This window comes from Alosa pseudoharengus, unplaced genomic scaffold (assembly GCF_046254945.1).
Source record: "Alosa pseudoharengus isolate Yale_2024_CS ecotype anadromous, Long Island Sound unplaced genomic scaffold, YU_APseudo_1.1 YU_APseudo_1.1_scf_5, whole genome shotgun sequence".
Classification (NCBI taxonomy): Eukaryota; Metazoa; Chordata; class Actinopteri; order Clupeiformes; family Clupeidae; genus Alosa; species Alosa pseudoharengus.
In genome coordinates, this window is record NW_027468837.1 from 23,906,526 (window position 1) to 23,921,215 (window position 14,690).

Genomic DNA, 14,690 nt, shown 5'->3' on the forward strand with positions numbered 1-14,690 from the left:
AGAACCACAGCTAATGTGTTATTGCAGAAATAAGCGCAGAACAGTGGCTAATGTCACAAGGAATATTATCTCACTCTTTCTGGATGTGACAGTAAAATGCTAATGATAGGACATTACCATGGTATTCTTTTCAAATATTAGAAACACTAGGAAATAAATAAAATAAAACCGTCATGCTTTTGTATTGCCATGTTCCTCATTTTGGCACTAATATGGTAATTGCTCCCCTATCTTTTTGCACTCTTCTGCAATATTAGCCCTGCATGAGTTCTACTGTGAAAGCAAATGGAGCCTGTTATTCCTGCACCTGCTTCCTAATTCCAGGCCCTAAAATGCTAATTAGAAGTCGTTACTTTTGTTGGATCCATCATCATCATTCCACAGCACGTTTGGCAAATAAAGGATGAAACGAATTAGAAGTGGTCCCAGTGCCTGACCTGTTTGGCCATTTTGCCATCCGAAGCCGAGTCGTGCAGGCCCACCTCTGACTCCGGACGGGTCTCTGTCGTCATGGTAACTTCTCTTTATCCTGAAAAGAGAAAAAGAAGTGTTAAGACATTTTTTCCCCCCAGTTAGATAAGTAGTGATGCCACCATAAAGAAGTGGGTTACTGGGACTCAGCAAGTCAGGCAGAAACAGAGACAGAAACTAATGATACAAATATTCTGGGCTTAACACAGTGACCCAGAGACACACTTACTAAACACCCAGAGCTGCACCTGCAATCTACATGCACTTGCAAGAACAGCACCCTGACATTGCTTCGCCATTAGGTACCTTCCGTGATTTCTCTTTACTGTGTTTTCACTGATTCCAGAAAATAGTTAATGTATCATTTTCTCGCTATCAAGGTGGTATTTCAAGCATGTTTTCAGTTATTCTATTTCTGCCAGGGTGAAGTGTTGAACTTTCACACTTCTAGAGCCACTTGTCTGAAGAGGTGTCACTCTCTCCATTCAGCCATCCCCATTCCAACAGCATGTTTGCTCTTTTCATTTTAATTACACTTGCCAGCCTAAATGCTATCTTGATTTGATTGCATCAAAATGCTATTTGAAATGTACCCATGGAGGACTGGACTGAAACGAGTAATACTATCTCAGTATTCACTGTCTAGGAAAAACTTTGGTCTCAATCCGTGAATTAGTGAAACACAGTGAACACACAGTGAGGTGAAGCACACACTAATCCCGACACAGTGAGCTGCCTGCTACAACAGCAGCGCTCGGGGAGCAGTGAGGGGTTAGGTGCCTTGCTCAATGGCACTTCAGCAGCTTCCTACTGGTAGGGGTTTGAACCAGCAACCCTCCAGTTACAAGTCCGAAGCCCTAACCAGTAGGCCACAGCTGCACCCCTATGTCTTATATCTCATATTATGCAGGTCATTACAACGGATCCTAACCCTGAACCTAGTAGGCTACTTACTACAAGCAAGTTCATTGTATTAAATCAGTACAATAAGCATTTAATATACTATGGGGTGGATTTTAACTGGAGCCAAAGACCATTGAACCATGCACAAAACTACAACTATAGAGTCATGTCAAATAGCCCTTATAAAACCCTTCTCTGACTCTGTCACAGCTTTACGTCTGATCTGCCGGGCTTTAGAGGGGGTATGAAGGAGCACACAGGCAGAGCTAATGCAGAGATGAATAATGCCCAACCGCAGCTAAGGCATTGACTTGATGTCAGGGCTTATTATTTTACAAGTCACTAGATCCATCTCCACTCTGCACTCCAGACGTGTTCATATACACAAAACCCTCATGACAAGAGGAAGCCTTCTCCTGTTGCAGTAACTAAGGAGCTGGGGGCCTGATGAGATTCAAGATGGCAGCCCCCAGTGGACCTTCACCAGCACAGGCTTCTCCATAGGGGGATGTCAGTCACTTTCATTAAGTGCCTCCAGGCCTTCGTGTCGATGGTCGATGTGCAATCCAATCCATTCCTGTCCTACCAGCCCCTCATGCCTTCAGTTCCCTGACCTCCTGGGTCCAGCTGGCCCAAGGGGCCAAATCACATCAACACATCACTTCTGCAGCAGGTGGTGATTACTAAGGACAATGAGATAGGGAAGTAGGGTCCAGAGATTGTTGAGGTGGTGGGCCACCTCTCTGAGGATAAGGGGAGAGAGTAGGAGCTCACAGCACACACAAAGGGTCTGACTTGTCACTATGGGTTAACATGGCCACTTGAATGGCACAGAATAAGAGAATGTTAGCATGGAAGCTCAAATAATATGGAAGGAGATGGAATGGAGCATTCAGGAGATGGAATGGATCATGGATGCTTTAATGGTAGGAGAATGAGAAGATGCTGACATGAATATCTGAATGGTACAGGCGAAGAGTATTTTAATTAACATCTAAATGATAAACGAGAAGAGAATGTACCAGCTGGTCTCTGTTTGCATTATGTTTTGTTTTGTTTTTGTTTATGGACCTGGGTCCGTTTATGTCAAACACTAGCTTCATTTTACTAACATCGCTTGGCAACGTCGCAAAAACAGCAGTTTATTTCCTGGTTTTGGAACAGATTGCATTCTAACTGCATCGGAGTTCTAACGAACCGTACCCACTGATCTATAATGAAAGGACAACCTTAAATATCACCCTCAAGACAAAACATGTAATGATTTCTTATGCAGCATTTCAGATTTTTTCTTCAAAGAATTTCAACAGAAGAATGTCAGTCAGAAGAATGTCTTTTCCCCCTCTTCAGAGAACATGACTAGGTTGCACCCATCATCACCACCCCACCCCTAGAGTCCAGAATTTCTGACTGAGCTGGAAAGCAGTTACTGTCATGGTTTAATATAAACGCCTTCAAAATGTGGACAGGTTGCTCTGCTAGCGCTGGGAAGATTAACATTCTTACGATGAATAAACTGAGCCATCATAGCAGTGCCTGTAAATATTTCACTTCCCTTTTGTTTGCCACTGATAGCTGGGCAAGAGGCATTTACAGTAAAATCCCTTTGCTATCCTTTGGTAAGTCAATATATAGCACCAATTTTAAGCTAATGTACTGAAGTAAATCAGAACAGTGGGGGAGCTAGAAATATAATGCTTTACCGTGCAATTATATTTTCATAATATGCTGCCCAAATATCACACTTTTAAGGTAGGATGAATTTAAAAACATAAGAAAAGCCCACTGATAGGCAGGCTACTTCAATATAAACAGTCTATCTTCTAATCTTCCCATCTTAATTCAAAACTTGCATCAATTCACTAATCATTGTGCCAGTGATGTGTGTTCGGTGTGTTCACTTGTTTTCCCTTTTGCAATGGCTACGAATAAGCCAGAGGAAAAGCTTTCTTGACTCAAATTGTGCTTTGATGTGGCTGTAGCAGACAGAAGGGCCAGCTTCTGTCTGATTGGGTAGTCAAGTCACCTTGTTTGGATTGATTAGATTGGACTCATTTGCCTGGAACTCAGCTCCACAAAGCTTTTCACCACATCTCCCATAAATGAACAGACAGTTCTGTACTGTCCACCATGACAAAGCTGCCAATTGTGAACTTAACGCTCCTCATAGTAAATTAAGTGGTGCCATTTAGAGACATCAGATCAGTTCTCACCAGCTTACTATCCTTCTGAGAGGAGGGGGAATAACATCATATCAGAACAGATGCACAATCTATCTCTCACGAACACATTCAACATTTACTATCTCTTTCTCTCCATATCTCCATCTCAAAGTAGTTATATTTCAACAATGCTCTACTACATTGTGATTGCACCACATATCACAAATTTTAAATCACGTGTAAAAATTCCACACCATGCATATCACTTGAGCTATTTTTTTTTCATCTTGCATTCCTTGTGTCTTCTATTTTTGTCACTGTCTTCTCCCATCTCCTCTCCTCTCTCTCCTTCTCCCTCAAAATCTCTCTCTATCTCTCTCTCTCTCTCTTCACCTCTCTCTCCATCCACCTCTTTATTCTCCCACAGATGTCTGTGCCAGCTGAGCTCGGGCAGCCCAGAGGTGCCCAATCAATTTTCCATCAGCGCCAGAAGAAGCGGGCAAAATTACAGTGTGGGGGTGAATTGTGCCGCCCTCTCTCTCCCTCCTCTCTCTCTCTCTCTCTCTCTCTCTCTCTCTCTCTCTCTGTCTCTACACAGCGGGCACTGACACTTCCTCCGGCGAGAAGGGTGGGGTGGCACGGGGGACAAACTGTGCCAGGGCAAATGAGATGCTACATAAACAGCCGTGTATCTTGGTTTATTAATGGACCACCTCTCACACTCACCAAACCCTCTCCAGCCCTCTGCCCTCTACCCATGATGCCTCAGAGAGGAGGCTTTACCATCGCTAAGAGAAATAGGCAGATGGAAAAAAACAGCCTATTTTGAGGAGGAAGAGGAGAGAGAACATTCAAAGTTGGCCTTCAGAGCAATTGTTATGCTTTGAACGTAACTGCTGTGTTACTAAATTACAGCTGCACTGGTGCTCTACGTGCAAACTTTACAAATTCAATCCTATGTGCTTTAGGGCAGGGTGGTCTAATTATTCTTGCCAAAGAGGGCAGCTTTTCTTTAACGTTTGTATATGAACATGGAAAGCATGATGTGGATGAAAGCTATTATTGTCTCTGCCCACATTTCACAGGCCTGCACACGCAAACACACACAAGTTTTCAGAGTCACACACACACACTGGAACAAAAGAGGGGTGTTGTTAGTGGTTAGACACAGTTTCCTTCTTGTCCACCTGCATATGTGATTTATGGTGCTATTTCAGAGCCTGGATCTGCAGCATAACCAAAAGAATCTCATCTTGCACATACGCATAACCTCACACTGCTATTTCACAATGCATGTTCTCAAGGTCTGCATGGAGTCCCTTGTCAAGGGATCTGTAATGGATTCAGATTAATTGCCAAATTAGCCGCTGCTGTTGTCAGAGAAGCGAGAGAGGAGAAGAAGAGGGCAAAGAAGAGAGAAGAGAATTCATACCCATTCATTTCCTGTCACACACCATTACCCTTTACAGCTGTGCCCCTGGACCGAGTGGAAGACAGAGAGAGAGAGAGAGAGAAGGCACTGAGAGGTCAAACTGCAGAATTACAGCCTGCCTTGAGAAAGCAATTGTACCCAAGGCATGTCCTCCAACATGTACGGCATGCCTTATTGTAGTGCATGATTACGGTATGCCAATAGTTAACGGCACCTTGAAGAAGGATATTATAGAATACTTCAATGTCTTGTCCATTTACTCTCATACCCCGGTTCCCTCCACTCTCAATCTATCCCTCTCTCTCTCTCTCTATCCCTCTTGCTCTCTCATTCTGTGCAGCTCTTCTGATGCCACAGGAAAGGGGGTGGGATCTGAGCACAGAGAATCAGTTGCCATGGAAACAGAACAGAACATTTTCCTCTCTTCCAAACCTTCCAGAGTGATTGAGAGGGAGAGAGAGAGGGAAAAAAATAGAGAAAGAAAGGAGGGAGAGACAGAGTAAACCAAAAGAAGGGTGAAGAGAGAGGAGAAGAGAGAGGGATGACAAGAGGGAGCAAGGAGAGGAGAACACAGAGAGAGTAAACCAGAGAGATAGTGAGAAAATGCAGAACATGGAGTCAGCCATTGGAAATAAAGGGCAGCATGCTCAGTCACTGTATTCCCAGTTTGGGCTCCTATCTGGCCCAGATCTGGCGTAGATCTGGTGCATGTGTGCCAGGTCAGGGCAAAACCTGCTCCACACTAAACTGCTAATTTGGGTTGTGAAAAGCAGACAGGTTGTGGAGTGTATGGACCACTCTCTCTTTCTCTCTTTCACTCTCTCTCTCTCTCTCACACACACACACACACAACACACACACACAGTGCTTGATCCACACAGCCTGTGGCAAATTGTGTACACACTTAGATTTGAGCTCTCTATCTCAATCTCTCCACAGTGCCATCTTTATCTCTCTCATTCCCTCTGAAGCACTCATTCCATCTCTCTCTCTATCTATCTCTCTTTCCCTCTCAGAGTATGGCTCCTTATAGTTCTCTCAAAACACTCTTCCTCTCACCTCCCAATTTCACTTCTCTCTTTCCACTTCTCTCTCTACATCCCTTTATTAGTTTTCAGCTTCTCTTCTGTCCGTCAGATATTTCCCTCACTATCCTCTGCTTGTTTTTTGTTACCCTTCATCCTTCTCTTCCACTCTCCATCCTCGTCTCTATCTTCCTTTAAGCATTCCCCTCTATGTTTGGCCCTCTCTCATTCTCTCTCTTATTCTCTCTCTTCTCCTCTCTCATTATCTCGCTCTCTCTCTCACTCTGTCTCTCTCTCTCATTCTCTCTCCTATCTCTTTCTCTCATTCTCTCTGTCTTTCTCTCTCATTCTCTTGCTCTGTCTCTCTCTCATTCTCTTGCTCTCTCTCTCTCTCATTCTCTCAATTCCTCTCTTTCCCCCCATCAGGCCCAGCTCTGTTCACCTGCTCCATCTCCTTTCATCTCCGTCCTTGCTGTCGGGTCGCTGGCCGTGCCAGAGCCCAGACATCTGCACCAGGGGGAGGCCCAGATCTACACACCTGCGTCCAACACACACACACACACACACACACACACACACACACACACACACACACACCCTGCAGCCGCCTCCACCAAATCCCATCACCGAATCCATCCGGCACAGCAGCCGCCACAAAATAACCCCCCCCCCCCCGGCCTAATTCTGCCCTACAAAGTGCCGGGGATCTGAATGTGGCCAATGCCAATGCAGTCCTTGCCTCCTGGCCAGTATTTAAATGTGCTATTATCCACCTTTTTTGACACAAATAACTTGGAACCACGGCTTTACCAAGCATTGAAGAAGCATTTCTCGTCACACAGCCTGACTGGTAAGGGGTGGCGGCTGGCTGACTTTTTAAAATGGCAAGTCATGGGGTGTGGGCTACACCTGTGGAATTTTGATGTGCAGATACAAAGGAGGCTTCCAGGCTTTTTCACGCTGCAGACATTTACCACCTGAGGCTTTAAATGTGAATCGATACTGAACGCTGTAAATTCAGATTACTTTGTGCCTTTGTTGCAGATTCCTGGATGTAGCTTTTGCAGATTTGTGGATGTCTAGCAGCTCTTACACACAAGACCAGATCTTTGGCTGACCAGACGCTACATAGCGATTCACAAATATTTGTATAGAATAAATAATTCTTGTGGGTTTTTTGATGCAACTGTATGTATGTATGTAATATGGCAGTGGATGACAATCCAGAGAACACTGTAAATGTTGATCGGCCTCTGTTCTCTGACACGTATGGTCTATGTTATCTATGAAGCTATTATCCCAAAGCCCACATCGTATGGCTGATCACTGATCTTGTTAGCTCATTAGTCTGTAATTGAGGACACAGGTCAAATTAATTTCACCTTGATTGGCCAGAGCAACTTCCTAATCCCCTCTGACTTTGAAATAATTTTGTCTTCACAACTGATTAAGAGCTGCCGGACCGAAATGTCATATGGTAGGCTGACTTAAGAGTTGCAGAGACTGGTGACGACAATGCGGCGCTTTCAACGTTCGATTACTTTGACAACATTATTCTCAATACAACCCCGCACACCAGTGGCGCCAGATTGATAATAATGGGGTCTAAGTAATCGAATGTTGAAAGCAAAGTGCGCCGGCACTCATGTCGGCGCCGGTCTCCGCAGCCCTTTAGGATTTATAGTAGCCTCAGCGCTGACATCAGGAGGGGTCCCTTTCTCTTACTGTCTTTCCCATACGCATTTTTTGATAAAGATGTATTGAGGTAATTAGTCAGTATGTGGAAACTAAACAGCACGCCTCATGGTGAAACAATTCAGTTGTCAAAACATAAAACTATACAATTTGTCACAAAATTTAATGTCTGGGGCATTTTACGGCTCTGATCTGGCGAGGATCCAAATAGCACAGATGGGGTAAACACAGAGAAACTGAAACAGATTGAAACAGAAAAAGAGGGGGGAAACAGAGGAGGGAGATAACAAAATAGAAACCTAAAAAACAAAGAGGTTAAAAGGCACTGAGAGATCAAATAGAGGGACTGTAAGATAGACCGAGTAGTACAGGGCAGAAAGGGCAAGGGAGAAAGAGACGGACAGAGAAGCAGGAACCCACGGGGAGCCGCTTAACCCCTGTGGAGAGATAGCAGTGCCCCCGAGAGTTGGGGAGTGGCGGCCCCGCGGGACTGAAGGACCGCGCCGGCCCCTGACACCCTGTCACGGCCACCTGAGCAGAGCCACTCTCCACCACACATCACGAGCCACAGGAGAGAGAGAGAGGACGTGTCTCAAGGACATCAGATGTCAGTAGGGCAAGGCTCCACTAATCGCCCTGTTTCTGTCCCCCTCTCTCTGTCTTTCTATCTGTCTCTCCCTCTTTCTGTCACTTTCTCTCTGTCTCTCCCTCTTTCCTCTTTCAATCACTCTGTCTCAGTGTTGCTGTGTTCTGTAAAAGACTGTTTCTCTCTATTTCCACCCATCCCTCTTCCTATCACTCTGTCAAGCTGTTTTTTTCTCCATCTTGCCTTTCTGTCTTTGTTTTTCTAACATTCTGTGAAACTGTCGGTCAATCTCTCCATCACTCTATCTGTGTTTCTATCATTCTGTCAAACTGTCTCTCTTCCCCTCTCTATCCCCTTCTCTGCTTTTCTGTTGCTCAAACAGTGTCGCTCCCTCTTTCTATCCCTCTATCTGTTCTCTGTTAATTCTATCATACTGTATCTCTCTCGCTCTCTCTCTCTTTCTAAGCCCCTCACTCACTCTCTCTCTTTCTAAGCAGCTCTCTCACTCTCTTTCTTTCTTTCTTTCTGTCTTTTCTTTTCTCTCTGTTTTCCATTACTTTATCTGTTTGTGGTTACTCCACGCGCTGCTGTCTGTCCGATTCCCATGATGCATCACTGATCCATCTCAAACACAAGAGGAGGGGATATGGGGGAGGGACGAGGGTGGTCAGGTTAAAGGAGGTTCAGGTCCTCATGCCGCATCTGTTCACACAACACCCCCTATCATCACCGCTGTCATCATCATACAATCCTCCACACACGTCCTTCAACACCACTTACACACCACACACAATTCAACACACTGTCACACAAAAAAAACAAGACAAAGTGTGACATTCTCTGATTTGTCCCTGACCCTTCCACACACACACACACACACACACACACTCCGCCTACCCAGCATTCCATTCCCGAGCATCAGCCTGCTCAGCCCTGCTCTTCTCTGCTCTGTTCTGCTGTGTTCCTGCTCGCTGGTGCTTCCGCACTGATGGCTTCTGACAGGGAGGGACTGCAGGCGAGACGCCCTGAGGGCTTCGTTACCACGAGGAGAAATGGTTCTCATTCCATCCGAGCGGACACCGGGAGGACAGAGGGGCGGAGAGGAGAGGAGAGGAGAGAAGAAAAGAGAGGAAGAGAGACGAGAGGAGAGTGGAGTCTAGACTCGTCTCATCTCATCTGTTTCTTCCCGTTACCCAGGAGGCCGTGGGGGCCTCCGGTGGAACATTTTCCTCTGGCTGATCACATATGACATATCCGCTGGAACGGTTAAGTGTGATATGCGCACTCACACACAGACTCGGACGTCTCTGCACACACAGACACACACACACACAGACACACACACACACACACACACACACACACACACTCCTCTGCTGGGAAAAGGCTTGAGTTGGCCATGCTGTGTGATGTTCCCAGCGAGTTCTGACACTGCACCACTTAGCAGGGGGATCTCAGAGGACCTTTCAGCACCCCCAACACCCCAACCCCCACTCCCTGTATGGGTTCATGTCTACTGTCAATCAATCCTGTGCACCAGGTCTCAGGGGGTCAGTGGCTAGTAAACCAGACTGACCTCTGGGGCTATTGCCCTGTCTGACAGCCACCCAGCACATTAAAACTGAAGCATCTGTCAAGAACATGCAGCTTGGGAGGGTCGTTCAGGTTTACAGCATTGGAGACCTTTACATAAGGTGTCCCCTTGAGAGACATCACGGAATACAGTCAAGTGAGAGGGCTGGTGTTTGCCATCTGCAGGCCTGATGACTTATGGGAGTGAAAGCAGAGACAAGGATCAGTGATGTTCTTCAGGGCAGGGGATGAATGCAGAGAGACTAAGCCCTTAGGCAGGCACTCAGAGGACTTTCTACACACTGACAAGAGAGGACTCGCCTTACTCATGCATACAAACACACACTCACAATACACACACATCCACGTGCACACACACACACACACACACACACACACACACACACACACACACACGTCTTAAGCATTCAGCAAACATTGGCCAGACAGCTTACTCTCCCTGATCTGGCATTGAACCCTGAGGTATGAATCCCTTTGGGTCCACCATAAACCGTGAGAGTCAAGGATATCATTTATATTCCTTGTTTTTTTTTTTGAGGAGCGCTAATACAGTATATTTTGTGTCTCTATGGACATTGTTAAGAGACAAAAGTAAATATGGTGGAAAAAACATTAAATCTCCCACAATGGGCATGGTGCAAGATTGTTTAATGCAGACCTTCTAAATCCTGGCAATATCCATACAAAGCACTTGTAATTGCAGTCCAACTGCAGTCCAATGTTCCTAATTATCTATCACCACTTACATCCCATCCACCTACAGTATAAGCACATTTCAACAGAAAACCTCATTAATTCCACTAAGAACTGAATTACTTGAGAAAGTGAACAGCATTTACGGAACTTACAGCTGTTCCTCTGGCTTAAAACAGTGAGAGGGAGCATCGTCAAATATGAGAATAGCCACGTCTGATATTCCTAACACAAACACTCCCAATGACACAGTATTACTGTAAGAGTCATTTCAAACTCTCAGCAGGGACATTGCTCTAGCATTCAACCATGGACTTGAAGTTTGTGGTTACACTTAATGGAAGGGTATAGCGGCAGACAATAAAGATTTTTTTTTGTTTTGTTCGCTTCCTTCCTCCTGTACGTTTGCTTCCTGCCTTCGCCTCCATTCAAATTGGCGCAACAACAAAAAAAAGTAGAATAAAAAAAGGCTGTCTTTTCTAATGACTAGCTTGAGCTGGAGTGTGGTGCTGCAGCAGCACTTGACAGACTTGTTTGCAGGCTCTTGTGCTCATGGTGTTTACGAGCAAACCAGCAGCTCCAGCACATCGCTGTCATTGTTTGGGATGACGGTGAAATTCTTGAAGCCGGCACATATGTAATTAACTTCCTCTGAGGCACTCACAGAGCCGTCGATTAGAAGAGACTTCCTCTGCCATTGCTCAGCCAGGAGACAAGACAGGAATATAATTGAAAAGGAAGCAAATACCTATACAGAGGTAAAACATCTTCTCCCATCAATATTAGACCATTAAAACAGTACCAAGAATTCTTATACAATGTAGATCAATAAAAAAAAAAACTTTCTCAAAACTTTCTAGAATGCCACAGACAGTCGGCTACCAGAGAACAGAACAGACAGACAGAGCATCTGGTCTGTTCTGTAAACAAATGTAATGACTGAGGAGGGAATATATCTGAATTGCTATTGTTATGAAATTAAATTTAATTAAATTAAAAAGACACCACAAGATGAAAATAAGGACTGCTAATGGTTCTGAATGAGCTCGAGCAAAAATAATGTCTTAAACAATCACTGAATATTAAAAGACAAACTGCTCCAAATGCACTGAAGCTATGGAACAGTGCCAACAATGAGATCTGGTATCATGCCTGGTTGACAGAATATACAGTATCAACAAGTTGTACCGCCACACCATCACAACCCCTTCACTAGAAGCTTCACCTCAGGCTTGAGACAGCTGTGTAGCTAATTTTAACAAGAGATTTCATATAAACTTCATAAGCATCCTCATAAATCATCTGTAAGCTACATACCTCCATTATGAAATCCATGTCTGCGCAGAGGAAATGAGAGTATAGATATCAGTGCTCGCAAGCCTCCCCTCATGACCCGTTTGGGAGCAGCATCAACAATGGCACCTTTGTGCCCCTCCCCCCCCCCTCCCCCCACACACACACCCTGTTAGTCAAGAGCAGGGATTACTTTACCCCGCTACGTAAAAAAAGAGTTTGTGCTAAGAGAGAGATCCTGGTGAGTCAGTACACATAGTGAATGGAGTGGCACAACCAAGACGACAAGAAGAGATGGCCAAATTGCTAAGGAAAAAAAGATAGAAGAAGAGAAGAAAGGCAAATCTTTGCCCCTCTCTCTCTCTCTCTCTCTCTCTCTCTCTTTCTCTCTCTCTCTCTTTTCTCTTTGAAAAATGCTGGTCTGAGCACAGTGGGGGTCAATCTAATAAGCCACAAAAGCTCTGAAAGTGAGAGCTCTCACAAACGAGGGCCAAAGATAGAGGACTTGGGCAGCAAATGTGTGATAGTTGTCAGCAGTCATGATAAATAGAGGCTGCTGCAAGTATTGTTTGTTGTTTTTGCTGTTGCGATGCTGTGCCGACAGTACAGACTAGTGTGTGAGTGTGAGCCAGCAGGGACGGGGATGCTTTTGAGTCAGTCCCCTGAGAGGCTGTGCTCTGTGCTTTTGTCTTGTTTATCTGTTTATCTGGTTTGTCCCCCCACAAACACACATCCTGATACTCTATCTCTTCCAGAGTCCATGCACACACCTCAGCTCAACAGCCACATCTAATGCACAGTGGTATTTATAACTGCAGCAAAACAGAGATGGCTGTCCCTCCCTCTCCGTTCCCATGAGATGATCCCACTACTAACACTACATGTAAGAGAGAGAGAGAGAGAGAGAAAACAATCACCAAACTGGCCACCGGAATTGATCTCCAAGATAACAACAAGACTCTCTGGCCACATTACTAAACAGCCAGGCTCATTGGTGTGGCAGTCACATACTGAACCATAATGGCTGTCCTCCTTCACAATACGATCTGTTGACTGAGTCCCCATTAAGGTCCTTAAGAGTAGCATCCCCATTCTGCAGGCAGTGATGTGACTGAATGTCAATACAGATGGCCTCCTTCATCTTCTACTTGGCTTTCTGAGGACTACTTTAAAACATCCTCTCTGCACTGGAACTAAATCTACAGTAACAGTGGTTTACAAGTTATATCCTCAAATTCACCTTGAAGACAAGGTGCGAACAACTTGGCTGCGTTCCATACATCAAACAAACACGCATTCCGCAGCGCCGAGCCCCTCTGGCAAACGGAAGGCACCGCAGTCACCTTGTGTGCCCGACTGCTGAGAGGGATATCACATCGCATTTGTCACCTCAGAGTTTCGCACCATGAGAGCTCCGCTTCCGAAGGAGCATAAAACCACTGATTGATTGCCAACAGAGATGTGTCTCTGACCCTGACTCCTCCATGGCAGATACAGGAGGACGGAGGAATCCATAGGAGGTGTGGTGGGCATCTGAATCCTTACGGTATACCCTCCACATCCGCCCCTTCCACTTGAGTGATGGCGTCGTTCAGACGCAGTGTTTATCTCCAGTGGATAGCCACGGATCAGGAGGGAATTGAAGGGTTTTAGGCTGGGATCCCAGCTGCACTGCTGAGCCTTTTATTGTTCAAACACTTGACCACCCAGGGAAGCAGGACCCACAACACAGACACTCCAATGTACTGGCACGGAAGGGCCTTTTTTGATATGTCTCATTACAATTCACACAAACCTGAGGCTGTTAAATCTTTCATCTTAACATAAGCCTCCACCTGTCACAGGGATTAAGAAACAAATCGCACAGGCTTGGGGATATCAGACACCGATATCAGATGTGAGCGTCAGCAGATCTGCCAGTACCTGTGAGTAAACATTGTTTTTCTTCAGACTGTTTTTTGAAAACAGTAGATCTGACAAAAACTCAATAACAATGAGAGAGTTGAGAGTCACTTAGCGAACAGTGTTAATAAGGTTTGCTCCTTTAATGATAGAAATCAGTGAAACTCCAATACAGAGAAATGCTGTACTGAAGACTGACACAAAAGAAGTACAGTGAGGAACTAAGTTGGGCTAAATGAACCAGATCTTAATGGGCCAACATTTCTTCAGGAAATTACGTTATATGGACACTATGATATTAGGAAGCACTTTGCAGTTTCATTAAAGTGGGCCAGTAATGCGATTGGTCAGAAAAAATGTAACTGCACACTGCGAGCCAAATGGCAGGGCCTGCTGTTGGTTAGAAAATGGATTCATAAGGATCCAGGGCAATGATGTGATTTTCATTGCTTTCGTGCCATAGACATGCTAAAAGCTGCTTGCTTAAACCCACCGCCACCACGGCAATTTACGTTCTCACTTGAACCTCTCAGGCAGGCTTTGTCTTATAAACACTAAATGCCTGCTGCAGTGGCACAGTGCAGGTTTGACATCTGCACTTGCCACTTCAGCATCCGAAACATGCCATCTTCTTCTCAGTAAGCACATTTGCACACGCTCAAGCAAACACACACACACACACACATTCTCTCTCATACATATGTGCATAATACAAACACAAACACACACACACACACACACACACACACACACACACAAATACACACAAACTCACAAACACACACACTTACACATTTGCATAATTATCCAATTAGGGTGGCACAGGGATGGGACGCGGGCTCAGTGGATGGCACAGGCAGGAGGGCTGCACTCCAGCGCAAAAAAAAGAAGAGAGAGGAAAGCGGCCATATTGCCTCTACCGCATCCAGCCTCAC

General features: G+C 45.2%; 1 protein-coding gene across 7 annotated transcripts in view; it reads right to left on the reverse strand.

Annotated features, from left to right (window-relative positions):
• LOC143104269 (band 4.1-like protein 1) overlaps window positions 1–14,690 on the reverse strand; it is a 102,287-nt gene that overhangs the window by 47,024 nt on the left and 40,573 nt on the right. For all 7 annotated transcript variants that reach the window (XM_076268262.1, XM_076268260.1, XM_076268259.1 and 4 more), the window contains exon 2: window positions 438–529. In XM_076268262.1, coding sequence (XP_076124377.1) covers window positions 438–512 — 75 coding nt within the window. In that variant the 5' untranslated portion in view covers window positions 513–529. The remainder of the gene's footprint in view (window positions 1–437; window positions 530–14,690) is intronic.